At 34.8% G+C, this 27,084-nt stretch overlaps 1 protein-coding gene across 1 annotated transcript; it reads left to right on the top strand.

Annotated features, from left to right (window-relative positions):
- The first annotated feature begins 495 nt into the window (after positions 1–495).
- LOC133185478 (5'-nucleotidase domain-containing protein 1-like) lies at positions 496–27,084 on the top strand. The gene is made up of 12 exons (XM_061320726.1): positions 496–733; positions 2,848–2,936; positions 3,235–3,306; positions 6,528–6,640; positions 9,056–9,144; positions 9,419–9,503; positions 11,132–11,306; positions 11,516–11,604; positions 19,757–19,875; positions 20,090–20,248; positions 25,442–25,616; positions 26,953–27,084. Exons 1-12 carry the CDS (start codon positions 533–535, stop codon positions 27,048–27,050), a joined length of 1,464 nt encoding a protein of 487 aa, XP_061176710.1. The 5' UTR covers positions 496–532; the 3' UTR covers positions 27,051–27,084.

The following is a 27,084-nucleotide window of genomic DNA, read 5'->3' as shown; positions in this document are numbered from 1 at the left end:
CTACTATATATCCGATTTTGCTAAGATTGTCTCAAGTCCCTATGCTCCATATGAGAAAAAAATTCTCGAGAGGGACATTAGACAACAAACAAACAAAAAACCTGAGGATGTTTTCATGTAAGTATGATTAATAATGGCTTTGCTTTTTTAAAGATTATTATATTCCTATGTCAAACTTCGATTTACCTGATATTAAATCACAGGGGGAACGGGACTCCTCGCATCCTAACGCTTTGTACGCTCAGGGCATAGGTACTCCCCAGCTTAATTGTTAAAAAATGTATATCTACTATACTATAAACATAATGTTTATAGTATAGTAGATATACATTTTTTAACAATTAAGCTGGGGAGTGCCTATGGCTCAGGGCTGAGAGAGAGAGAGAGAGAGAGAGCCCTGAGAGAGAGAGAGAGCGAGCGAGAGGGAGGATGTAATTTGTGTTGTGTCAGTCGGGTTCGATATTCTCTTTGCATACGTCGTCTATCATGTTGTAAATCAGACGATGAGCCTGACGTTTGTTTGGGGCCGACTATGTTGTCGGGCATAGTCCGGGATCTCATTCGTCGATCGATGATGTGCGAGACCAGAATCTATCGGGTTCGAAATCCTTGTTCTTTTACAACAAACGCAATGACAGACGGGGACGACAAATTTTGTTTGGCCGACTATGATGCAGTTGGATTTGATTTGGATCATACACTGGCAAAATATAGACTGGTAGAATTAATGAATGTAAGACTAAAAGACGACTCCTGTTTCTTGTTGAAAAAACTAATTTCTAAGTTACCGGTAGCACATATGACAAACTGTCTGCTTTCGGTTTCGTTCATAGGTTATTAATAGCTGCAATAATGTAGCCCTCTCCATTTTTTTTTTATTTTTTTCTCCTGAAAATATCAGATTAAAAAAATTGGAGAGGGCTACATTATTGCAGCTAAGGTTACTAAGTGACCAAAATAATGATTGTCAACAAATAAGAATGTCGATATTGAATATTGGCACTTGTTAGCTGTACAAATGCACTCGCAAGGTCGTGCAATTTTAGAGCCAACTCATACATGTCAACTTTTGAAAATTCCTATGGGGGATTTTGCGCATAACGTTTTAAATTCGCGATATTTTGTCACGAAAATAAGTGTTTATCCCCCCCCTTTTTTTTTTTAAAAAATATTATTTTATCAATAACAGTTATTAATATACAGCTTTAATATAAGTGTATTTTATTCCCTTTTAATAAGTAAACATGATTAATTTTCTTAACACAGACAAAAACAATTTGAAGAAATAAATTAACTTTAAATTTAAAGGTCATCAGTTATTTAAAACAAGGATACCCCTATCCCAAACAAAAATTAAAATTGATAAAGTCATGAACTTTTGCAGTCTTGGCAGTGCCTTTTGGGTACCCTCTTGTCATAACAAAGAAATACAATATACAGTATCACCTTAGAATGCTTAGGGAGAGGGAAGGGAGGAGAAATTCAGTGTACTTGACATGAAACTTTGTTGTTTCATCTTAATTATTTTCATCTTAACCTGTAAACTTTACAATTTTTTTAATATGAGCAGCTAAAATCAGTAGCTTTTTATTTTTCTACTTTCCATTATAAAAACAATCTATATTCAATTTAATTCAGATTTTATTGTTTGTTTATCATATCATTGTATTTGATTTTTTTAAATAAAATGATATTTCATTAACTCCTAAATTTATGTGCTTCACCTTGCATACCCATCCAAACTGAATTGTTTAAGATGGAATGCTACACCAAGCATTTATTTATTGGATCTTCTAAGACACTGTTTTTTTCTTCTTTTTTTTTTTTTTTTTTTTTTTTTGAAATACAGTTTCAGTATGGAAAGATTGAAATTAGCTCTTAATTATTCAGTATGATTGTTTTGTATTTTTGCAAAGAAAATGTAAAAGTTGTTTTATTTACAAGTAGTTTAAAATTTGCTGTTAATGAATGCACAGTATAAATATCTAATAAAACATTGTCAAGAAGAGTAAGATTGACTTTTGAAATTTTTTAATAAAAATAATTTATGAATATGAAAAATATAATTTGTTATATTTTTAAATATTTTAGATATATTCAAATCAAAATTGGTGAAAAATTTCTCTCAATAAAAAAGACTAAATGATTATCTCATGAAAAAAGGTTGCAGTGAAAATTTGGTGACCTACAGTACTGAAAATGCATAAATTCTCTCTCCCCCCTGAACATTCACCAGACAAATTAAGTGCATGGTTATGATGAGCAAGGGTATGTTTTTCGAAATTGTGAAATTTATGGCTCCTGGGTCAGACTAAGGGTCCATATTAGGGAGTGAGGCTCTAATGATTATATATTGAAAGTGCATCAATTCTTTGAAATTCTTCTCTGCTCCTGGATATTAAGCAAACAAACTAAGTTCATAGCTATGCTTTCAGAATTGTGAATTCCATGGCCCCTAGGTAGGCCAAAAGTTCTGGTGTTAGGGTGGGGCTCTATCAATTATATTGTAAAAATGCATTAATTCTTTGAAATCTTCTCTTGTCAGCATGCACAGGGTTGTATTATACTCAAATGTCAGGGTGTGGTCAAAATTTGGTTTCATCTGTGCTATTTCAGAGAAAAATTTTGAACACTTTTATAGAACAATTAAATTTAACTGGAAAATTTAAATGTGAGCATCTCTTATGTCAAGTAAAGATCCTCCATAATGATATTAAAGAGATCTACCAAAAGTAAACATTTTGTAACTTATAAATAATATGCTTACAGTATTAAAATTTATTATACATGTTATACTGGGGAGTGTTGGTGATATCTTAGTAATTATCCGATTTAATTTTTTTAAAGCTTGCCTATGACTCTATCTGTGAAAGTCTCATTAAGCAGGGATATGACCCCAAAATAAAAGACAAACTCAGTGTTCACAAGGATTTTGTGTGAGTAAATTTGATGTTCACAAATACTTTATTTGATTGATTTGTTTAATGTTTTGTAAAAGACTGCTATTTTTTTAGTTGAAAAATAAACAGGGTGTTCACATACGCTTTATATGAATTTTCATATATAAGATAGACTTGATTTTGAATGAGTTTTACAAAATGTAGTTCTATAATTATAGGGTATAGATACATAAGAACAATGAGCACATATTGTACAAAATAGATTTACATACCTGACATAATGATTTAAGTTTATTTCGGAGTTGAGCTCATTTCTTTTAATTTTGTTTTAAAGATGCAAAGGTTTATTTCTTGACTCAGAAAAGGGCAACATTCTCAAATTGGGTCATGATGGAAAAATTCTCAAGTAAGTTATGACATTGTTATAGTCCCTGAAATGTTCTACTTTCCAATTTGAATGGTGAGCTGATAATGAGTAAACAGTGGTCAAATGCTGAGTGAATACAGAGTAAATTGTGAGTGAATGGTGTGTGAACGATGAACACAACATGGTGAATTACAACATTTTCTGCAAATATGTGTTATGTTTAAATTAAAAGTAAGGTTTATTTGGTTAACTATTTAGTCACAGAAAATTGATCGCTGTAAAATTTTGCCGCTGATAATGAAATCGTGCCAAGGCTCATTGGATAAAAATCATATCCGACCACAAATCATGGGAGATCCTAGATATATATTATAAAATCCATTGCCGTTAATCAGTCCATAAACAGCACTTAGCAAGCCACCTGCATAGATTTCTTAAGCAACGGCTGTTCCATCAATTATTCATACAATGACATACACATCTATAATACAATATTTAACATATTTAATTTACTTTGAATGTTTTTTGTAAAAGATATAAATATAAACAATAAAATGTCTTTCTTTGTTTGTTAGTACTGGAAATAACGTTGCAGCTATTGCTGAAAAAATTCACATAACCCGCTTACATGGGTTATGTATTTTTTTTCTGCAACAGCTGCAACATTAATTCCGGTACTAATTAACAACCAAAGAAAGCATTTTATTGTTTAAGTAAGCTGTCATCATTTTGTAATAAGAAAAGATTATGTGACTTTAGATTTTTCAATGTTCAGAAGTTGTATTCTATAAAGTTAAATTTTTTTTTACATGTAATTATAATTGAGACTGAAATGTTAAATGTCCTAAGATTCTTTGGGAGGTTTGTATAAAAATTTATAAATATGTCTGAGAGAGAGAGAGATATTCCCTCTTAGTCCCTCCCCCTAGTACCCATATCATACATATTAAGTTTTAATCAAATACAATATCAGTCACACCCATTTTTTTAAATAAATAAATCCATTTTTGTTGTTTAGCTCACCTGAGCTGAAGGCTCAAGTGAGCTTTTCTGATCAAAATTTGTCCGTTGTCTGTCGTTGTTGGTGTCGGCCGCGTTGTTGTAAACTTTTCACAATTTCATCTTCTCCAGAACTACTGGGCAAATTTCAACCAAACTTGCCACAAAGTATCCTTGTGTGAAGGGGATTCAAGTTTGTTCAAATGAAGGGCCATGCCCTCTTTCAAGGAGAGATAATAAAGAATTAGTGAAAAATTAATAGCATCTTTTAAAAATCTTCTTCTCATGAACCACAGGGCCAGGAAAGAGTAAACTCATGTGGAAGCATCCTCAGGTAGTGTAGATTCAAGTTTGTTCAAATCATGACCCCCTGGGGTAGGGCGGGGCCATAATGGAGGATCAAAGTTTTACATAGAAATATATAGGAAAAAAATCTTTAAAAATCTTCTTCTCAGGAACAGCAAGGCCATTATGAGTCATATTTATATGGAAGCATCTTCAGATAGTGTAAATTCAAGTTTGTTCAAATCATGACCCCTGGGGGTAGGATGGGGCCACAATGGAGGATCAAATTTTTACATAGAAATATATAGGAAAAACCTTTAAAAATCTTCTTCTCAGGAACAGCAAAGCCCTGATTGATCATATTTATGTGGAAGCATTCTCAGGTAGTGTAGATTGAAGTTTCTTCAAATTATGACCCCCGGGGATAGGGTGGGGCCCAATGGGGGATTGAAAGTTTTACTTAAGAACATATAGAAAAATATTTCTTCTCAAGAACAGAAAAGCTATGTCTAGTCATATTGATTTGGAAGCATCCTCAGGTAGTGTTGATTCAAGTTTATTCAAATGATGACCCCTGGGATAGGGAGGAGCCACAATGGGGGATAATATGTTGGACATAAACACTTGGTATGATCAAGAGATTTGAATTTGAAAGGCCTGAACAGCTCCATTCCGAAGGAACTATAAGTCTTACCTGGACCAAACTTGCATGTTAATGCACCTAGGGATGGACACTACCAGACTTGCCTCTGGCACTGGATCTAACCTACATTTTCCTGATGAGTGACCATGGTAATTTTTATACCCCTGCTCTGAAGGAGAGGGGGTATACCATTTTACCCTTGTGTGTCTGTCTGTTTGTGTGTCTGTCTGTCTGTAACAAATTTTTCGTCACAGTTTTCTCAGCAACTACTCATAGCAGATGCTTGAAATTTTAGCACACACTTTGTTGAGGCATGCCATATGGTGGGATTCATTTTTGTATTAATCTGGTGTCAACTTCCTGTTTATTCGTGCCTCTGTCCATACCATACATAAAAAAAATTTCGTCACATTTTTCTCAACAACTATTCATTGCAGATGCTTGATATTTTAGCACACTCTTTGTTTAGGCATGTCATATAGTGGGATTCATTTTTGTATGAATTCGTTGTCAACTTCCTGTTTATCCGTGCGTCTGTACGTACCATACATAACAAATTTTGTTGCACTTTTCTCAGCAACTACTCATTGCAAATGCTTGAAGTCTTAGCAGACTCTATGTTGAGGCATGCAATATGGTGGGATTCATTTTTATATGAATCTGATGTCAACTTCCTGTTCATCCCTGTGTCTGTCCATAACTGAACTTGTGTACATTAACATCAGAATGTATATTCACATCAAAGCAGGGTTTTATTACTAGTGAGCATTGGCTCACAGACTTCTTGTTTTGGAGTAGCTCTATAACTTTATTTAGCCTGTTATAATTAAACTTGCATGGATAATGCATCTAGGGATGGATGATCCCATACTTGTTGTGGATGCTGGAACTGATCTACATTTTCTGGATGAGTGAACAGGTTAAAGTTTTTGAAGCAGGTATATTCCCAAGTATTTGTAAGTCCTACTTAAACCAAACTTGCATAGATATTAATCTCCAGATGCTCACTAAATAGAAAAAAAATTGGTGTGAGATTTCACTTACTTGTAGATAATATTCATCAAGGTAAGCGTCATGACCTTTGAATGCCTATGTTTTGTCTGTTTTCCTCATAGATGTATAAACATTTTTGGTGAAGAAAATATTAAGTACAATGTGCCTCAAATTTCTTTCCTTATTTAACAAAAAAACTAATCTAATAGCTCACAATTACAATTGTATGGAGAGCTGTACAATGTAGTTGTAATATATATGAAGGTATCCATTAGTGAGAATCTTCTGTAATTTGTACTTTAAAGTGTTGTTTTCCAGTTTTGACTTTAATTTTTTTAAGGTGTAGTCATGGAACCCGAATGATGGAAAAAGCAGAGTTGTTATCTGTTTATGGCGAAGATTTACACTGGGAACACTTTCAGGAGGCCATAGGTCATGTCAAGCGTCATGGCAGTAAGTACACATAGGTGATGTCAAGAGTCATGACAGTAAGTACACATAGAATATGTCAAGAGTCACAGAAGTAAGTACACATAGGTCATATCAAGAGTCATGGCAGTAAGTAAACATAGGTTATGTTAAGAGCTACAGCAGTAAGTACAGATAGGTCATATCTAGAATCACAGAAGTAAGTGCACATAGGTCATGTCAAGAGTCATGGCAGTAAGTACACATAGGTCATGTCAAGAGTCACAGCAGTAAGTACACATAGGTAATGTCTAGAGTCACATAAGTAAATACACATAGGTCATGTCAAGAGTCACAGCAGTAAGTATACATAGGTCATGTCAAGAGTCATGACAGTAAGTACACATAGGTCATGTCTAGAGTCACAAAAGTAAATACACATAGTTCATGTCAAGACTCACAGCAGTAAGTACGCATTGGTCATGTCAAGAGTCATGGCAGTAAGTACACATAGGTCATGTCAAGAGTCACAGCAGTAAGTACACATAGGTCATGTCAAGAGTCACAGCAGAAGGTACACATAGGTCATGTCAAGAGTCACATCAATTGATTAGTACACAAAGGTCATGTTCAAAGTCATAGTGATAAGGTCACGCAGGTCAGATCAAGAGTCAAAGGAATATAATTTTTGATTAGATACAGCTTGGACAATGTTACAGAGTTACAGAGATGTAAGATTTTTATAACCCCCTTTGAAGAAGGGAGGGCATATTGCTTTGCTGCTGTCTGTTGGTCTGTCTGTCTGTCAGTCCACCAACAGTTTCCGTTCATTTTCTTCGCAGAGGTTGCACATACTGACATAAAATTTGGCATACAGATTTATCATAAGAATATCTAGATCAAGTTCTGTTTTGGGTACAATCAAGCAATTTTTGACAGAGTTATGCACCTTGGACTTAGAAGAAAAATATCAATTATTTGCAGTTTACATTCATATTCTTCTCAGAGCTTGCACATGCTGAAATGGAATTTGGTATATAGATTTATCATTAGAATATCTAGGTCAAGTTTTGTTTTGGGTACGATCGAGCAATTTTTAGCTCACCTCAACAAAGTTGGGGAGCTTATGTAATACACCGGCGTTTGACACAGGTTAAAGTTTTTGGAGCAGATTTCTTTTCAAGAACTTCTATGCCCTATATCAATCAGAGATGCAAGGAGGATGCCTCTAGTGTGTTTCATTGTACCAGTCAAGGTTTCAGATGCTGCATTTTCAGCTAAAGAATGACCAGGTTAATGTTTTTGGAGCAGGGTTAGAGTTTTTGGAGCAAGTTAAAGTTTTTGGGAACAGATCTCATTTCCAAGTAACTATAAATCCATTGTTGACCAAACTTGCATGGATGATACATCTAAGGATGCACACTACTAGACTTGTTTCAGATGCTGGATCTGACCTACATTTTCGGGATGAGTGACCAGGTTAAAGTTTTTGGAGCAGATCTCATTTCCTAGTAACTATAAGCCCTCTATTGACTAAACATGCATGGATGATACATCTAAGGATGTACAATACCAGGCTTGCTTCAGATGCTGGATCTGACCTACATTTTTGGGATGAGTGACCAGGTTAAAGTTTTTTGAGCAGATCTCATTTCCAAGTAAGTCTAAGTCCTATGTTGACCAAACTTGCATGGATGATACATCTAAGGATGCACATAACTAGACTTGCTTCAGATGCTGGATCTGACCTACATTTTCTGGATGAGTGACCAGGTTAAAGTTTTTGGAGCAGTCCATTGCCAAGAAACTATAAGACCTATCTGAACCAAACTTGCATGGATGATGCATCAAGGGATGAAAACTTTCAAACTTGCTTCAGATGCTGGATTTGACTACATTTTCTGGATGAGTTACTAATAAAAAGTTTTTAGATAAGTCCATTCCGAAGTAACTGCAAGCCCTATCAGACCAAAATTGCATAAATGTTGCATCTAGGGATGCACACTACTAGATTATTAGTTAAGAGTGGGACTTTGCCTTATTTAAAGATAATATTTGTTGAGGAGAGCTCTGTAATCTCTGATTACCTATGTTTGACAGAGTTATGCCCCTTGGACTTAGAAAAATTCCAATTTTTTTTTTTTGGGGGGGGGGGGGGCATAAGTGTTTCACAAGCATCTCTTGTTTCCATTTAAAACTGATAACAGTTTCCCCCAAACAATTTTCAAGCTGGATCTAGTAATTTAGTTTGACAACCTTGAATGTAATGCTTGTTTATGATTAACACCCCCCCACCCACCCCCCCAAAAAGCACACTTTTCATATTTTTCCTATTTTGACCAAATTCTTTCTGAATTAAAGTGTCTATCAGTGTCTTGTAGATTGTTCATGAAAATATCTTTTAACTTTTATATTTGCTAAGTTTGAGAGATTTTCAATTGAGAAATTTTTTTCTTGTAGAAGACCTGAAATTCTGTTTCTTTGAGAATTACTTTGACATCCCAGCCCTTGTGTGTTGTGCTCATATTGTTGATTTTTTGGATAAAGAGGTAATTTTGAAGTTACAAATTACTACCTTTATTTTTTTTTTTAATAATATAACATAAAATTTGAAAATTTCTGAAAATTTTTGTTTATAGTTAAAACTCAATTCAACATATTAAGTTAATTTTATGATTACAGTCTGTTTACAATCAATTTTAATTTATCTTATACACTTTTTAGAATATTTATTTGGACAATGATGATGTTATTGCAAGTTCTTGTCAAAAGCGTAAAATTTTGATGAAGACAAATACTTTATTAGACTCTATTTTTCAATAGAATGGTGGACCATGTGAAAAATATGATTTCTGGAAAGATATTTATGGTGCTTTTGGAGAAAACTATATACCAGCTCAGTTTACAAGTAATCTATTTTCTTTCCCATCTTCTCACATGATTATAGTAAAGTTTTTAGAAACCAAATTTTTTTTATAATTATTTCATGTATAGTATATTACTGTAAATGATAAATCAAATTCACAGTTTTGTTTCTTTATAACTCACTAATGCCCCATTCACACATAGAATTCATTTCCAAATTAATTCTGTGTGATTCTTTCTGCATTGACAACTCAAAATTGCCATTGCCCATTCTACTACAGTAAAACACGCTTATAGCGAACACACTTATTTAATGAATTGACGCTTAAAGCAAAGTGATTTTCATTTCGTGGCTTTAAGATATATTGTGAACTTAACGAATATAACGAATTACAGTTATAACGAAGCAAAATCGTCTGTCCCTGGTTTTTCATTATAAGCATGTTTTACTGTAGCATGAAAAAAGGTAGATTAGCATACATGTACAAAGTAACATTAATTTGGAAAGGAAATTGATAGGTAAAGGAAATCTTGCAAACATCCAATTAAGGCAGATTAATTCATCATATTTAGAAAAACAAAACAGATTACTGTATACTGTTAAATCACTAATTTACGTGGGGGTTTAATTTTAGATGTTTTCAAGGTATGAAGAGACCCACAAATTCATGTCCACCACAAAATGTGATATGTCATAATGTCATATAACTACTCAACCATTCTTCATCAACGAAATCAAATCCCATGAACCCATAATATTCTCTCATACCACGAAAATTTGACCCCACAAAAATGTAGTATAATTGCATGTAAGTCTGTTCACTTATAAGTCGGTTGTATATATTTCTAGATCATTTGAAGGAAATTGCCATTGACCTATTTATAAGTCGGTACAATTTCTTGCCAAAATCAATTGCTAATTTCAGAGTAATATTCTATAAGATAGTAGGTATAGTAAAATGCAATTATATTGTAGTTTCAGTAAGTTGGAAGATTGTTTTAGCTTTCAGTGCAGCCTAACCAAAATTTATCTATTTTAAAATTTTGATAAATAGGTAAATAAAATCAAACTGAAAAAAATGATTTCAGTGTTTGTATTTAAAGACATAAACAATTATAAGTGAGGATCAAACAAAAATTTCTCGATTCCTGATTGGACTGGTAATGCATACCACTGAGCTATTATTGCTACACAAACAATATGGATTTTAAAAGGACAATGAAGCAATGCATTCACACAATGGGATTTTTTTTTTTAAAAGTTTGTTTATTATGATCTCCATATTTTTAAATGTTTTGCTCATTTCTTTGAATCAAAATGCACACTAGAAGAAATGAGAAATGACTCAGAGTTTGCAAATTTTTAGAAAAAAAACATTTGAAAATATAACATATTGTACCAAATGACTCATCTAGCCATAATTCAAATTATTTTTTGGTAAATCAAAACACAATATCGGGTAAATATTTCCCTTTCCTATTTCACAGGAACCTGATACATCAAAAGAATGCTAAAATTTCATGTGACAGATCATACAAAATTTCACTTTTCAAGTGCACCCATATTCCTGTGGAATGCCAATCAAAAAACCCTCGTTTGTTTTTCCATAGAAATCTCTATAAATGGGAGGAAAAATGTTTCACCTATCACCATATCTATATTTTATGTAGAAAATGCAGGATGGTTCTTTCCTAGTGTAAAGAAGAATCCTGAGAAATATCTAAAGCCAAGCAGTAATGGTGTCAGAGAGTGGCTAAAAGACTTAAAGGGAGATAAACGAGTTGTTTTTCTCATGACATCATCAGCCATAGATTTTGCTGGAATGGTCATTGAAATAGTGCTAGGGTAGGTGACTTTGTTTTTTTAAAGTCAGAAATTAAATTTTTGCTATGTATCCGTAGAAGATATATCATTCAATTTGTTGACTGTTTTTCTAAAGAAAAGTGGATCAATTGAAAATTGAAATATGAAGTTTTCTGAAAAAGTTTTTCAGGATTCCATCCAGCTCAGTCATAGTTGCTTAACAGACATTCATACAAAATATCTGTTTACAGGTCCGACTGGAGAGACTATTTTGATATTTACCTTACTGACGCATCAAAACCAGGCTTCTTTACTGACAATAAGAAATTTAAATTAACGGGTAAGAATTTTTAGGTCACCTGAGTCACTCAGGTGACCTGTTGCTATTTGTTCTCGTCCGTCGGCGTACGTCGTGCGTCGTGTGTTAACATTTGAACATTTTTAGCTTCTTCTCTGAAACCGCTTAACCAATTTCAACCAAATTTGGCATATAGCATCTATGGGTAAAGGGGAACAAAAATTATGAATTTCATGGTCCCTGCCCCCCTGGGGCCTGAGGGGTGGGGCTAAAACCACTGAAAATAATGCAATCTTTAAAAATCTTCTTCTTTACTCCTGGACATCAAGCAGTCAAACTGTTGGCATCATAGTAATAAGCATTGAGCCCTCTACCAAAAGTGTGAAATTCATGGCCCCAGGATCAGAGGTTCTGGTGCTAGGGTGGGGCTATATAGATCATATAGTGAAAGTGCATTATTTCTTTGAAAATCTTCTTCTCTGCTCCTGGGTATTAAATAAACTAACTAAGTACATAGTTATGAAGAGCAAGGGTGCCTCTTCCAAAATTGTGAATTTCATGGCCCCAGGGTCAGGGGTTCTGGTGTTAGGGTGGGGCTCTATTGAGTATATAGGGAAAATGCATTAATTCTTTGAAAATCTTCTTCTCTGCTCCTAGGTATTAAATAAAGTAACTTAGTACATAGTTATGATGAGCAAGAATGCCTCTTCCAAAATTGTGAATTTCATGGCCCCTGGGTCAGGGGTTCTGGTGGTAGGGCGGGGCTCTATTGATTATATAGTGAAGATGCATTAATTCTTTGAAAATCTTCTCTCTCCTGGGTATTAAATAAAGTTACTCAGTACATAGTTATGATGAGCAAGAATGCCTCTTCCAAAATTGTGAATTTCATGGCCCCTGGGTCAGGGGTTCTGGTGTTGGGGTGGGCTCTATTGATTATATAGGGAAAAGGCCTGAATTCTTTCAAAATCTTCTTCTCTGCTCCTGGGTATTTTTCAAACAAAGGAAGTGCATGGTTATGATAAGGAAGAATGCCTCTTCCAAAATTGTGAAATTCATGGCCCCTGGGTCAGGGGTTTTAGTGGGGGGGGGGGAGAGCTCTATTGATTACATGTATATAGTGAAAATGCATAATTTCTTTCAAAATTTTTTATCTACTACTGGTTATAAACTAAAGGACCAAGTGTATAGTTATGATGAGAAAGGGTGCTTCTTCCAGAATTGTGAGTTCGTGGCCAATTGGTCAGATGTTCTGGTGTAAGGATGGGGCTTTGTTTATTTAATAATATGGTGAAAATGCATTTCTTTGAAAATCTTCTATGCTTCTCTGGATGTTCAAGGCAAACAGAGTAAAAGTTTTAATATGCAAGGGTATTTTTACCAGAATTTTGAACACCTGGACCATTTAGTCAAGTTTTCTGGTCCTGGCCAGGGCTCTATTAACTTGTATTCTACTTAGCAAAGTTATTCCCCTTTGCCATTCACCTTTGATAATTAATCAATGTACCTAATGTATTTGAAAGCTTAATAGAATAAGAGAATTATGCAAGAAAATTTATTGTATAATAAAAAAAGTACTTTCATAGTTTTAATGACTTGGAAATAATAGATGAATAAAAATGAGACAAAAATAACTTAATCTTTTTAAATGTTCTTCAACGGCCAAGAGAGGCCATTGTGAGAAGGAATAATATGGGGTTAAATAATAGACATTTTGTTAATAGTCTGCATGGGAGTAGTGATAAATGGGGGGGGGGGGGGCAGATAGATACTAGACCAATTATTTTGTTGATGCTAATCATACTATTTTTCTTGCTGTTGGGCAACAAAGCTTCATTTATCAGTTTATGGATCCTCTAAATTGTTGTATTGTACTCAGGTGACTGTTAAGGCCCTTGGGCCTCTTGTTAATACCCCCACTCCAAAGAAGAGGGGGGTATACTGTTTTACCCTTGTGTGTCTGTCCATCTGTGTGTCTGTCTGTCTGTCTGTCTGTCCGTAACAAATTTTGGTCGCAGTTTTCTCAGCAACTACTCATTGCAGATGCTTGAAATTTTAGCACACTCTTTGTTTAGGCATGCCATATGGAGGGATTCATTTTTGTATGAATCTGATGTCAACTTCCTGTTTATCCATGTGTCTGTCCGTACCATACATAACACAAATTTTGGTCGCAGTTTTCTCAGCAACTACTCATCGCAGATGCTTGAAATTTTAGCACACCCTTTGTTTAGGCATGCCATATGGTGGGATTCATTTTTGTATGAATTCGATGTCAACTTCCTGTTTATCCGTGCGTCTGTCCTTACCATACATAACAAATTTAAGTCGCAGTTTTCTCAGCAACTACTCATCACAGATGCTTGAAATTTTAGCACACTCTTTGTTTAGGCATGCTATTTGTTGCAATTCATTTTTGTACAAATCCGATGTCAATTTCCTGATTATCACTGTGTCTGTCCATAACTGAACTTGTGTATTCACATCAGAGCAGGGGTATTATTAGTGAGTACTGGCTCACAGACTTCTTGTTTCATTAGGTATGATTACGAAAGAAGGCAATTCAGCTCACCTGAGCCTTTGCTCAAGTGAGCTTTTCTGATTGAAATATGTCTGTTGTCCGTTGTTGTTGTAGTTAACTTTTCACAATTTCATCTTCTTCTCAACAGTGATAATTCTGTTCTGATATATAGCGGAATTCCGCTTATTTGAATCCATGAATCCGATATCAATGAGTATTTTCAGATGTTTCGCTACTTTCTACTTTTGCAGCGATCTGTTTCCATTTCTGTCTGGGTAAAAACTTGTTGTTTAGATGTTTAGTCCATGTTTTGATCTTGTTTGCATCTCCAAGACATTTGCTTTTATCTCCAAGTAAGGTAAACACAAAAGTATGGATGATTCAGATTTCCTTACAATGGCATGAAGGTTTATTCAGTTGTTGAACAAACTGTCACACTTTAATTTTTGTCTCTCATTTGAACCTATTTAAGGCTCGCTAAAACCAATATTTCGGTAGCCCCTCGAATCCCAACCTGTTTCAGATATTTTGGCCAATTCACAGAATCATCACCATCTCCATAACCACTGGGCCAATTTCAACCAAACTTGGCATAGAGTATCCTTGGGTGAAGGGGATTCAAATTTCTTCAAATGAAGGGTCACTTCTTCTTCCAAGGGGAGATAATTACAAATTAGTGAAAAATTAATGGCATCTTTTAAAAATCTTCTTCTCAAGAACCATTGGGCCAGGAAAGATGAAACTCGTGTGGAATCATCCTCAGGTAGTGTAAATTCAAGTCTGTTCAAATCATGACCCCCAGGGGTAGGGTAGGCCAAAATGGACAATCAAAGTTTTACATAGGAATATACAGGAAAAATCTTTAAAATCCTTCTCAAGAACAGCAAAACCATGATTGCTCATATTTATATGGAAGTATCCTCAGGTATTGTAGATTCTAGTTAAAACTTTGTTTAAATCATGACTTCGAGGGGTAGGGTAGGACCACAATGGAAGATCAAAGTTTTACATAGGAATAAAATCTTTTTCTCAAGAACAGCAAAACCATGATTGGTCATATTTAATATATGGAAGCATCCTCAGGTGGTGTAGATTTAAGTTTGTTCAAATTCTGACCCCCGGTGGTAGGGTGGTGCCATAATGGACAATCAAGGTTTTTCATAGGAGTATATAGGAAAAATCTTCTCAAGAACAGTAAAACCATGATTGGTCATATTTATATGGAATTATCCTCAGGTGGTGTAGATTCAAGTTTGTGCAATTCATGACCCCCGAGGGTAGGGTAGGGCCACAATGGATGATCAAAGTTTTAGATAGGAATATATAGGAAAAATCTTTAAAAATCTTCTTTTAAAGAACAGCAAGGCCATGATCAGTCATATTCATATGAAAGCATCCTCAGGTATTGTAGATTCAAGTTTGTATGAATCATGACCCCCAGGGGATAGGGCAGGGCCACAATGGACAATCAACGTTTTTTTTAGGAGTATATAAGAAGAATCTGTTTCTCAAGAAGAGCAAAGCCATGATTGGTTATTAACTATTCAGAAGTATCCTAAGGTAGTGTAGATTCATATTTGTTCAAATCATGACTCCCTGGGGATAGGGTGGGGCCACAATTGATGATCAAAGTTATACATATAGGAATACATAGAATTTTTTAAAAAAAATCTCAGTAACAGCAAAGCCATGATTGGTCATATTTATATGCTCCTCAGATAGTATAGATTCAGATTTGTTCAAATCATGACCCCAGGGGGTGGGGTGGGACCACAATGAAAGTTCAAACTTGTAGGGAAAAAAAACACAGTTAAAAAGCCACAGTTAGTCAAAGAAGTATGTAAAAATAAGTAAGCATCCTTAGTTAGTGTAGATTCAATTTTGTTCAAATCATATACCCCTTTAGGGGTAGGTCGGGACCACCTTTGCCTTTAAGCTTTTCAATACTGAACTGATTTTTGCTTTTTCCTGGCCACAGTGCTCAGGTGAGTGATGTGGCCCATGGGCCTCTAGTTTGTAATATGTTTATGTTAATGGATATTGCTTGTAATGTATTGATGATATTTGAGAGTTCTTGTAATGTGTTAAACAAGAGACCCAAAGGCCTTAACAGTCACCTGAATATAATACAACAATTTAGAGGATCAATAGAAGTAAAAAAGAAACTGATAGATGAAGCTTTGTTGCCGAAAAGCAAGAGAAATACAATGATCAACTAAATACTTAAGTCTAGTACTCAGTAACAGCTCATAGAGCAAGTTCTTCTTGTCCCCATTTATTACTATCACCATGTAGACTATTAACAAAACATTAGTGCTTCAGTACTATATTTACCCCCCCCCCCCCTTTATAATGTCTTACCTTTGTCTCTCTTGGTCTTTGAAGAACATATAATAAAATAAGTTATTTTTGTCTCATTTTAATTTATCTATTATTTACAAGTCTACCTGATCATTAAAACTATGAAAGTACTTTTTGTATTAAAAATTCTTGCATATTATTCCCTTATTCTATAAACCCTTCAAAACATTATTTACAGTAATTAATTATCAAAGGCGAATGGCAAAGGGGAATAATCTCTCTCTGTAGTCAGTAGAATACAATGAATAGAGCCCTGTCCTGCACCAGAACACTTGACCAAAGAATTGCAAAAATCTGATAAAAATATCCATGCTTATTAAAACTTTTCTTTGTTTGCCTCAAAGGTGCCCAGAAGCAGACAAATTTTCAAAGACATTAAGCATTTTTCACTATATAATCTATACTCCCCCTTTCACCAGAGCACTGACCCTGACACCATGGATTTCAAACATTTGGCAGAGTCATTCTTGCTTATCATAACCATGCACTTAGTTTGTTTACATAATACCCAGAAGTAGAGAAGATTTTCAAAGAATTAATGCATTTTCACTATATAATCAATAGAGCCACCATCCCCTACACAAGATTTCCTGACTCATTGGCCATGATATTCAAAATTTTGAGAGAGGCACCCTTCCTCATCATAACTATGCATTTAGCTTGTTTGCTTGATACCAAGGAGCAGAGGAGAAGATTTTCAAAGCATTAATTCATTTTCACAATATAATCTATAGACCACCCCTCCCCCTCAGTGAACCCATGACCCTGGGGCCACACATTTCATAATTTTAGAAGAGGCATAGCTGATCATAACTATGCATTTAGTTCATCGGCTAAATACTCAGGAGCAGAGAAGTTTTTTTTTTAAAAATAATGCATTTTCACTATCATCAACAGAGCCCCGCCCTAACACCACAACCCCTGATCCAGGGACCATGAAATTCACAATTTTGGAAGAGGCAACCTTCCTCATCATAACTATGCATTAGTTTGTTTGCTTAATACCCAGGAGCAGAGGAGAAGATTTTTTTAAAAGAAAAAAATGTATTTTCTTTATATATTTTCAACAGAGCCCTGCCTTAGCACCAGAACTAACCCTGAGGCCATGGGTTTCACAATTTTGGTAGAGGGCTCAATGCTTATTACAATCTTGCCAACAGTTTGGCTGCTTAATGTCCAGGAGTAAAGAAGAAGATTTTTAGGCCACCTGAGTCACTCAGGTGACCTATTGCTATCCGTTTTCGTCCGTCGTCGTGTGACGTGCGTTAACATTTGAACATTTTTAGCTTCTTCTCTGAAACTGCTTAACCAATTTCAACCAAATTTGGCATAAAGCATCTATGGGTAAAGGGGAACAAAAATTATGAATTTCATGGTCCCTGCCCCCCTGGGGCCTGAGGGTTGGGACTAAAACCACCAAAATTAATGCAATCTTCAAAAATCTTCTTCTTACTCCTGGACATCAAGCAGTCAAACTGTTGGCATGATTGTAATAAGCATTGAGCCCTCTACCAAAATTGTGAAATTCATGGCCCCAGGGTCAGGGGTTCTGGTGCTAGGGTGGGGCTACATAGATCATATAGTGAAAGTACATTATTTTTTTTGAAAATCTTCTCTGCTCCTGGGTATCAAATAAACTAACTAAGTACATAGTTATGAAGAGCAAGAGTGCCTCTTCCAAAATTGTGAATTTCATGGCCCCAGGGTCAGGGGTTCTGGTGAAAAGGGGGGAGGGGGCTCTATTGATTATATAGTGAAAATGCATTAATTCTTTGAAAATCTTCTTCTGTGCCCCTGGGTATTATTTAAACATATTAAGTATATTGTTATGATATGCATGATTAACTCTTCCAAAATTGTGATTTTCATGGCCCCAGGGTCAGGGGTTCTGGTGAAAAGGGGGGGGGGCTCTATTGATTATATAGTGAAAATGCATTAATTCTTTGAAAATCTTCTTCTCTGTCCCTTGGTATTATTAAACAAACTAATTATGATGAGCAAGAGTGCCTCTTCCAAAATTGTGAAATTGATGGCCCCAGGGTCAGGGGTTCTTGTGTTAGGGCAGGGCTCTATAGATTATATAGTGAAAATGCATTAATTCTTTGAAAATCTTCTTCTCTTCTTATACCCAGTTATAATGAGCAAGAGTGCCTCTTCTAAAGTTGTGAATTTTATGGCCCCAGTGTCAGGGTTCTGGTGTTAGGGTGGGGCTCTATTGATTATATATAGTGAAAATGCATTAATTCTGTTAAATAATCCTAACTGCTCCTTAGTGTTAATCAGATAAACAAAGTGATTACTTACATGTATGATGAGCAAACTTCTGGTCCCAGGGTGAGAGGCTCTGGTGTTTCTCAGTGGGGGGGGGGGGGGGGGGGCTCAATTGATAATATAGTGAATCTGTAGTAAAAAATGCATTATTTCTTTGAAAATCTTCTCTGCACTTGGGCATATCAGAGGCAAATAGAGTTAAAGTTTTTTAATAAAGATTTTTGAACATCTGGACCATTTTGTCAAGTGTTCTGGTCCTGGCCAGGGCTCTATTAATTTGTATTCTACTGAGAGGAGTTATTCCCCCTTGCCATTTACTTTTGATAATTAGTCACTGTAAATAATGTACTTGAAAGGTAAATAGAATAAGAGAATTATGCAAGATTTTTTATCATATAATACAAAAAGTACTTTCATAGTTTTTATGATCAGGTAGACTTGTAAGTGATAGATAAATAAAAATGAGACAAAATAACTTGTCTTATTCAATGCTCATTAAAGACCAAGAGAGTCCAATGTAAGAGATTTCAACAAGGAATTAAAATAGTATAGAAGCACTGATAGATTGTTAATATACTGTATGGTGTTAGTGATAAATGGGGAACAGATCAGAACCTAACTTATGAACTGTTAATGAACACTAGACTAATTATTTTGTTGATCCTGATCACCCATTTTTCTTGCTTTTGGGCAACAAATCTTCACCTTTCAGTACTCTATGGATCCTCCAAATTGTTGTATTATACTCAGGTGACCATTAAGGCCCTTGGGCCTCTTGTTTAAGATTGCATTAATTTTGATGGTTTTAGCCCCACCCCTCAGGCCCCAGATGGGCAGGGACCATGAATTTAGATGCTATATGCCAAAATTGGTTGAAATTGGTTCAGTGATTCCAGAGAAGAAACTGAAAATGTTTAAATGTTAATGTATTACGATGGACGAAAACAGATAGCAATAGGTCACCTGAGTAAACTCAGGTGACCTAAAAATTGATGTTATATGGGATTGCTTGTAATGTGATGATGTTATTTCTTTTCTTAGAAAATGGAGAGGACAAAGGTAGTGTTGATGAACTGGAACCATTCAAAACTTACTCCAATGGAAATATGCCAGATTTGATGAAATTCCTGTCCAAACAGACAGGGAAATCTGATCCAAAGGTTTGTATATCTTTACTGTAAAATAGATAAGAATTGCTGCAGTTTGAAAATTGACTTTGTCCAATTGTGGTGTGCATATGCATTGTTTATGTTTTTTTATATGATCTAATTTTGGTGGTGGTGGTGAGGTAATTGTACAACTGAAGAATGATTTCCCCATGTTTCATTTCTTGTGGAGTTTTGTTATATTACTTCAGGCTGGATTCCTTTGTAGGTTGTGTATTTTGGGGACAGTCTATGTGCAGACAGTTTTCCAGCTAAGACATTTGGTAACTGGGATGTTGTGTTGGTACTAGAGGAAATGGAAGCAGAGGGTTACCATCCAGATTTAAAAGACATCCTAGAACCAAAACGCAAAGTTCCTAAGCACCAGGTACATCTCAGAATGACACAAAGGCAAATGTGGGTTCACTTATCCAGTTGATTGTTTAAATCCTCTGGAATTTTGAGGTTTATCTTCAGTTCTGCCTAATTCAAGAATGGAGGGTTGACTGTTGACTTATTCAACATTGCCATGAACACCAATGAATGATGTTTCAGACATAAAAAAAGGCTTGTTAAAAAGCTCTAAACATTGCTTAACAAAAATTCTAATTCTATGGTAATTTATGCTGTTTAGAGATCTCCCCTTTGATATAGGAAATCTACAATAAATGGCACAATTTGAAATAGATTAAAGTATAAGTACCGGTATTCTTAACTTTATATTAGACCAAAATAAATTAATTGACTACATTATTTGCATGTATTTTCCAAATGTAAGAATGCAACAGTGATTTCTTTTCACTAATACTTCATTGTCTTTGAACTTTTTTCATGGAGAAATATGGCAGGTAGCCTATGTTGAAAATAAATAGATAAATTCAATATGTACACCTTTATAAGATACAGTTTTCTCAAAGTACAGAAAAAATTTCATTAGGGTTTAGAGTTTCCATTAATTATTAGGGTATGCAAGGGCATTTTAGAGTGCAAACCTTAGCCAACCAGACAAAAGTTGTATGGATATGTGTAGAATCTATACTTATAAATTAATAAATTTTGCAAATAAACTCCGAAACGGGTGCACCAGAGTTCTTACTTACTCCTCTAACAATACACTATATACAAGATGATGTCCGTAAACTATATTTAGATTTCACTCGCATAGTAAGTGTCGTACATGAAATTAAAAGTCTACTTTTATTTTCTATACACAGCCATGAAATAGCAAAAACGTGAGTACGGTGGCGTTTCCGGTTGGCGGATCTAGGTTACTGGAAATTTTTAATGAAACTGACAACAAGCAATTGTTTATTTATTTCATAAAACGTCAACACTGAATTATTCAATCAAAGCTTGATTTAAATGATATAACAGAAAAAGATTGTGATAACCGACTAAAAAGGGAAATGTCCAAATTATTTTTGTCATTCACCAATCTTAATATTGAAGGAAGCTTCTAGAACATCATATAGCATCGAGCCCGATGTTAAAAAGAAAAACGAGGCGATTATAGCTGCAAGAACATAAAAAAAGCTTTTGTGTGAATGGTCATTGAAAAAATGGCAAATCATTGATAACACTATAAGTTGTGAATATATTTACATGTTATATATCGAAAGACTATTACATATATGTAGTAGGTTTTCTAATAAATTTATCGGTAAAATTTGTATATATAATTTATGTTCCTATATTCCTAACTGAAAGCATCGTGGCAACGAACTCGAAGTAGAATTTGTACTTCGTAATAACTTGCTTACATGAAAAGAGAAAATTTATGAATAAGGTATTGTTCAAATACATTTAAAACTGTAAAATTTTGTGTTTTAATCAATACATTTCATTCTTTTTTTTCTGAATACAGTCTTTGTATCAAATACTCGGCCTATTCATAGGGGGTTATAAGCTAATTTTTACACAGACCCTGTACTTGGGTCTTGGTTTATAAATATGCATGTACCTTATTGATATGTAAAAAAAAAGTAAATAAAAGTATATTTTTTTACATATCAAAAAGGTACATACATATTTATGAACCAAGACTCAAGTACCTGTGAATTTTTAAACCCCCCCCCCCCCCAAAAAAAAAATTATCAGTAAAATGTGTATATTCGCTGATTTTATCCTTGACGGAAATGAAACAAGAGCATCTGAAGTACAATATCCATAATATAGTATAGCAGGTTTCATAATAAACGCCAATTAATGAAATTGTTATTTTTCAATTTTTTACAAAAAGGGGGGTGGGTGGGGGTGGAGACGTACATGTACATCTACTTCTTGCGGGATTTTGAACAAAGTATTTCTTCCTGCTATAAGCCTGTAGGCTGTCAGTAGAAACTACAATATATTTTCTGTCGGTAATGGAATAAATTTAATTCCCCGCGCTTGCGCGGGATTTCATCTAGTCTTTTTTAAAAAAAAATCATTCAGCTCTATGATTACATTTGTTGATACCAATTTGGGGCCCTCAGGGCATACAAGTAAAGAACATGTTTGTGTTACTGTAGATCACCAAATTTTCCTGACACCTTATTTTTGCAAGATAGGTATTTGGTATTTATAAGTGAGACAAAATTTTCAAGATCATGATTATTGTTGTATATAATCTATGCTAATAAAATATACGTAAAAATGAAATTTTCGCAAGCAGACTGTCTTGCATACTTAGTTCTTGTGAATAAAAAGTGATTTACAGTATTCCAGTTTATGCCTAAATTAAAATATTGTTTGTAGACTAATCCATGAAAATTGGCCTAGCTCTTTTTCTTCATTTGTTTTTATTTGAACCATTTTAAGTCTATTTTCATTGGGCCAACTTTAAAATAATGTTTGCTTGCCCTCTGCTGACTCAGGATGAAAAAATTGAGTTGGTAGGTAGGTGAGAAATTTTTTTTCAAAGGAAATTTCAAAATCAATGCTGAATTTTTAAAATCTATTTTCCGGAATGCATAAAAAAATAATTGCTTCCTGGAGGTTAAAAAAAAGTTTTGAGTCGGGCCATTTTTAGCCAGTCGGTTGGGAGAGGGCAACCAAATAATTTTTTAAAGATGGCCTTTGGTAAATTTTTTTTCATAAAAGTTTGTTTGAAGTGAGTCAGATGCTTTGATATAATGTTTCTTCAGAGGTTTAAAAAACCAATATACAAAGGGCAAGGTTCACTTAGGGCCTTTTTTGGCCCTGTGAATTTCTGAAAAATCAAAACTGCTCAGACTTAGATGACAGTACTTCAAATATCACTTGGCCCCTTCTTGATTATATATCTATTGAAAATGACTTAATTTTCTTGCTAGCCAATGCATTATGACATCATGAATTGCGTCATTATTCCCATATTCTGAAAATTCCTTCAAAAATGGTCAAAATTTTAATCCAAAATTTGCAGGTACTTAATGATAGACTTGTTTCTGACATTTATTAAAGCATGTTTTATTTTTTGGATTAAGGGCTGTGATGATCTTTTAATTCTTTGCTGAAGGTACTCAAATACACCCGTCCTGTTTTCTGCAGATAAGAGCATTGCAGTTTCGCAAAGCCAATTTCCAAATACCTTGACTCTCAAAGGAAACTTTAATTGTTATAGGAAATAAAAGCATTATGTCTCTACTTTATATTGATGTTTGAAATGGGACATAGGGTCTTAGTAAATTAATTGGGATAAGGAAAGGGCCATTTTCTGCATAAAGTGAACCTAGCTCTTGTGTACAGTTAACAGAAAATATAGGGGTCAAGAGAAAATGTGATAGTAAAGGCAGCTTTGTGATAAGGACTGATTGCTGTAGTAAACAAGCATTCTGAGAGTATTGCATTAGCAATACTAGTCCTTACCGGCAAATGTAATCTGGTTCCTGTTAAAAATTGAAAATGCCATAATTCCGTCAAAAATCAAAGAAGCGGAACGAAATGCAAACTTGAACTATAACTCATCAAGGTAAAGTCAAACACTAAAAATCATCTCAATATCTGCATGTGTTTAGAAAAAAAGTGTGGAAAACCCTGAAAAATTTAGAAGGTCGTAATTTCATCAAAAATCATTGAAGCGGAATGAAATGCAAACTTGAACTGTAACTCATCAAGATACACTCACCTACCAAAAATCAGCTCAATATCTGCAAGCATTTAGAAGAAAAGTGTGGAAAACCAAGTGGGACAGACTGACAGACAGACAGACAGACAGATGGACGGACAGACTTAGGGGAAACCTATAGTCCCCTCTAGTTTCACTGGTAGGGGACTAAACACTCGCATACCAAAAATCAACTCAATATCTGCAAGCGTTTAAAAGAAAAGTGTGGAAAACCAAGTGGGACAGACTGACAGACGGACAGGCAGCTAGACAGACAGACAGATGGACAGACTCAGAGGAAACCTATAGTCCCCTCCAGTTTCACCGGTAGGGGACTAACAAGCATTTTGAGATTATTGCATTAGCAATACTAGTCCCCTACCGGCAAGTGTAGTCTGGTTCCCATTTAAAATTAAAAATGCTGTAATTCCATTAAAAAATCATTGAAGCGAAACATAATGCAAACTTGATCTGTAACTCATCAAGATACACTCACATACCAAAAAATCAGCTCAATATCTGCAAGCATTTAGAAAAAAAGTGTGGAAAACCCTTAAAAATTAAAAAGGCCGTAATTCCCTCAAAAATCAATGAAGTGGAACAAAATGCAAACTTGATCTGTAACTCATTAATATACACTTACATACCAAAAATCAGCTCAATATCTGCAAGAATGTAGAAAAAAATGCGGAAAACCAAGTGGGACAGACAGACAGAGGGACACACAGACTCAGATGAAACCTATAGTCCCCTCTAATTTCACCGGTAGGGGACTAATTACAGTGGTGGTAAAATTTTGCATGAAGATGTGTCAGAATTATAAGATTAAAAAGTAAAATATTTTTCCTACCTACCTTCCCATTGATTAAAACCTGGGTTGAAAGGGGCAGAAAACTTTTTTAAAAAATTGCCTTGCAATGTGCCTCGAAGTTATTGATGTAGGTATAAAAAGCATTCTGATAGTATTGCATTAGCAATACTAGTCCCCTACCGGCAGTGTAATCTGGTTCCCGTTAAGAATTGAAAATGCCATAATTCCGTCAAAAATCAATGAAGCGGGACGAAATGCAAACTTGATCTATAACTAATCAAGGTAAAGTCACATACCAAAAATCAGCTCAATATCTGAAAGCGTTTAGAAGAAAATTGCGGAAAACCCTTAAAAATTGAAAAGGCTGTAATTCCATCAAAAATCAATGAAGCAGAATGAAATGCAAACTTGATCTGTAACTTATCAAGATACACTCACCTACCAAAATCAGCTCAATATCTGCAAGCGTTTAGGAGAAAAGTGTGGAAAACCAAGTGGGACAGACTGACAGACAGACAGAGGGACAGACAGACAGATGGACAGACAGACTCAGAGGAAACCTCTAGTCCCCTCCGGTTTCACTGGTAGGGGACTAATAATCTTGAAGAAACATTAAATCACTTAACATTTTACTTTGCCAACAAATTTGATAAGGACCAGAGAAAAACAACCAGATGTACTTTGTTGTATTTTTTTTAAAATAGGTGAACTTAGAAAAAGATCCTGAAGAGGAACGGTACATTCTGTCCCAGTCTTGGGGGTCATTCTTTTACCACGAAGAGGAGGATACTAAACATGATAAACACATGAACACTTACTGGGGGAGAATTATCAGTCATTACAACACTATAGCTGTACCAACTATAGAGTATATAGCAGGTAATATACTGGGGGAGAATTATCAGTCATTACAACACTATAGAGTATATAGCAGGTAATATACTGGGGGAGAATTATCAGTCATTACAACACTATAGAGTATATAGCAGGTAATATACTGGGGAAGAATTATCAGTCATTACAACAATAGAGTATATAGCAGGTAATATACTGGGGAAGAATTATCAGTCATTACAACACTATAGAGTATATAGCAGGTATTATACTGGGGGAGAATTATCAGTCATTACAACACTATAGATGTACCAACTATAGAGTATATAGCAGGTAATATACTGGGGAGAATTATCAGTCAATACAACACTAGAGTATATAGCAGGTAATATACTGGGGGAGAATTATCAGTCATTACAACACTATAGAGTATATAGCAGGTAATATACTGGGGGAGAATTATCAGTCATTTCAACATTATAGAGTATATAGCAGGTAATATACTGGAGGAGAATTATCAGTCATTACAACACTATAGAGTATATAGCAGGTTATATACTTGGGGGGGGGGGGGGGGAATTATCAGTCATAATAACACTATAGAGTATATAGCAGGTAATATACTGGGGAGAATTATCAGTCATTACAACACTAAAGAGTATATAGCAGGTAATATACTGGGGGAGAATTATCAGTCATTACAACAAAATAGAGTATATAGCAGGTAATATACTGGGGGAGAATTATCAGTCATTTCAACATTATAGAGTATATAGCAGGTTAAATACTGGGGAAGAATTATCAGTCATTACAACACTATAGAGTACATAACAGGTAATATACTGGGGAAGAAATATCAGTCATTACAACACTATGGAGTATATAGCAGGTAATATACTGGGGAAGAATTATCAGTCATTACAACACTATAGAGTATATAGCAGGTAATAGATTAGGGGAGAATTATCAGTCATTACAACACTATAGAGTATATAGCAGGTAATATACTGGAGGAGAATTATCAGTCATTACAACATTATAGAGTATATAGCAGGTAATATACTGGGGAGAATTATCAGTCATTACAACACTATAGCTGTACCAACTATAGAGTACATAGCAGGTAATATACTGGGGGAGAATTATCAGTCATTACAACACTACAGAGTATATAGCAAGGTAATACACTGGGGGAGAATTATCATATATTAGTACATGAAAAATAATATAATCAAGAAAATATGTCATGAATGTTGTTATGTGTTTTGTCCAGATTGTTTACTGTCCAAAAAGGGTCATGGCTCTTTTTTGACATGTTGGAGGTTGGCAAGTATGAAAGTCAAGGGCTGTAAATGATTAACATTTTTTTATCTTTCTCTAGGTATGCCAATAGACTACAGATACACAAAGTTCAAAAACTCGGATGTTGGCAATACTGATGGTTTCTATCCAGGAAAACCCAAACCACTACTAACTTGAGGATTTGCTTAGTTTATAATATAAAATAGGTTAA

Source organism: Saccostrea echinata, unplaced genomic scaffold (genome assembly GCF_033153115.1).
Source record: "Saccostrea echinata isolate AGI-Se365-2 ecotype Australia unplaced genomic scaffold, CSIRO_AGI_Sech_v1 ptg000012l, whole genome shotgun sequence".
NCBI classification, from domain to species: domain Eukaryota; kingdom Metazoa; phylum Mollusca; class Bivalvia; order Ostreida; family Ostreidae; genus Saccostrea; species Saccostrea echinata.
Note: the sequence above shows the minus strand (reverse complement) of the source record. Positions and strands in the feature narration are given on the sequence as shown.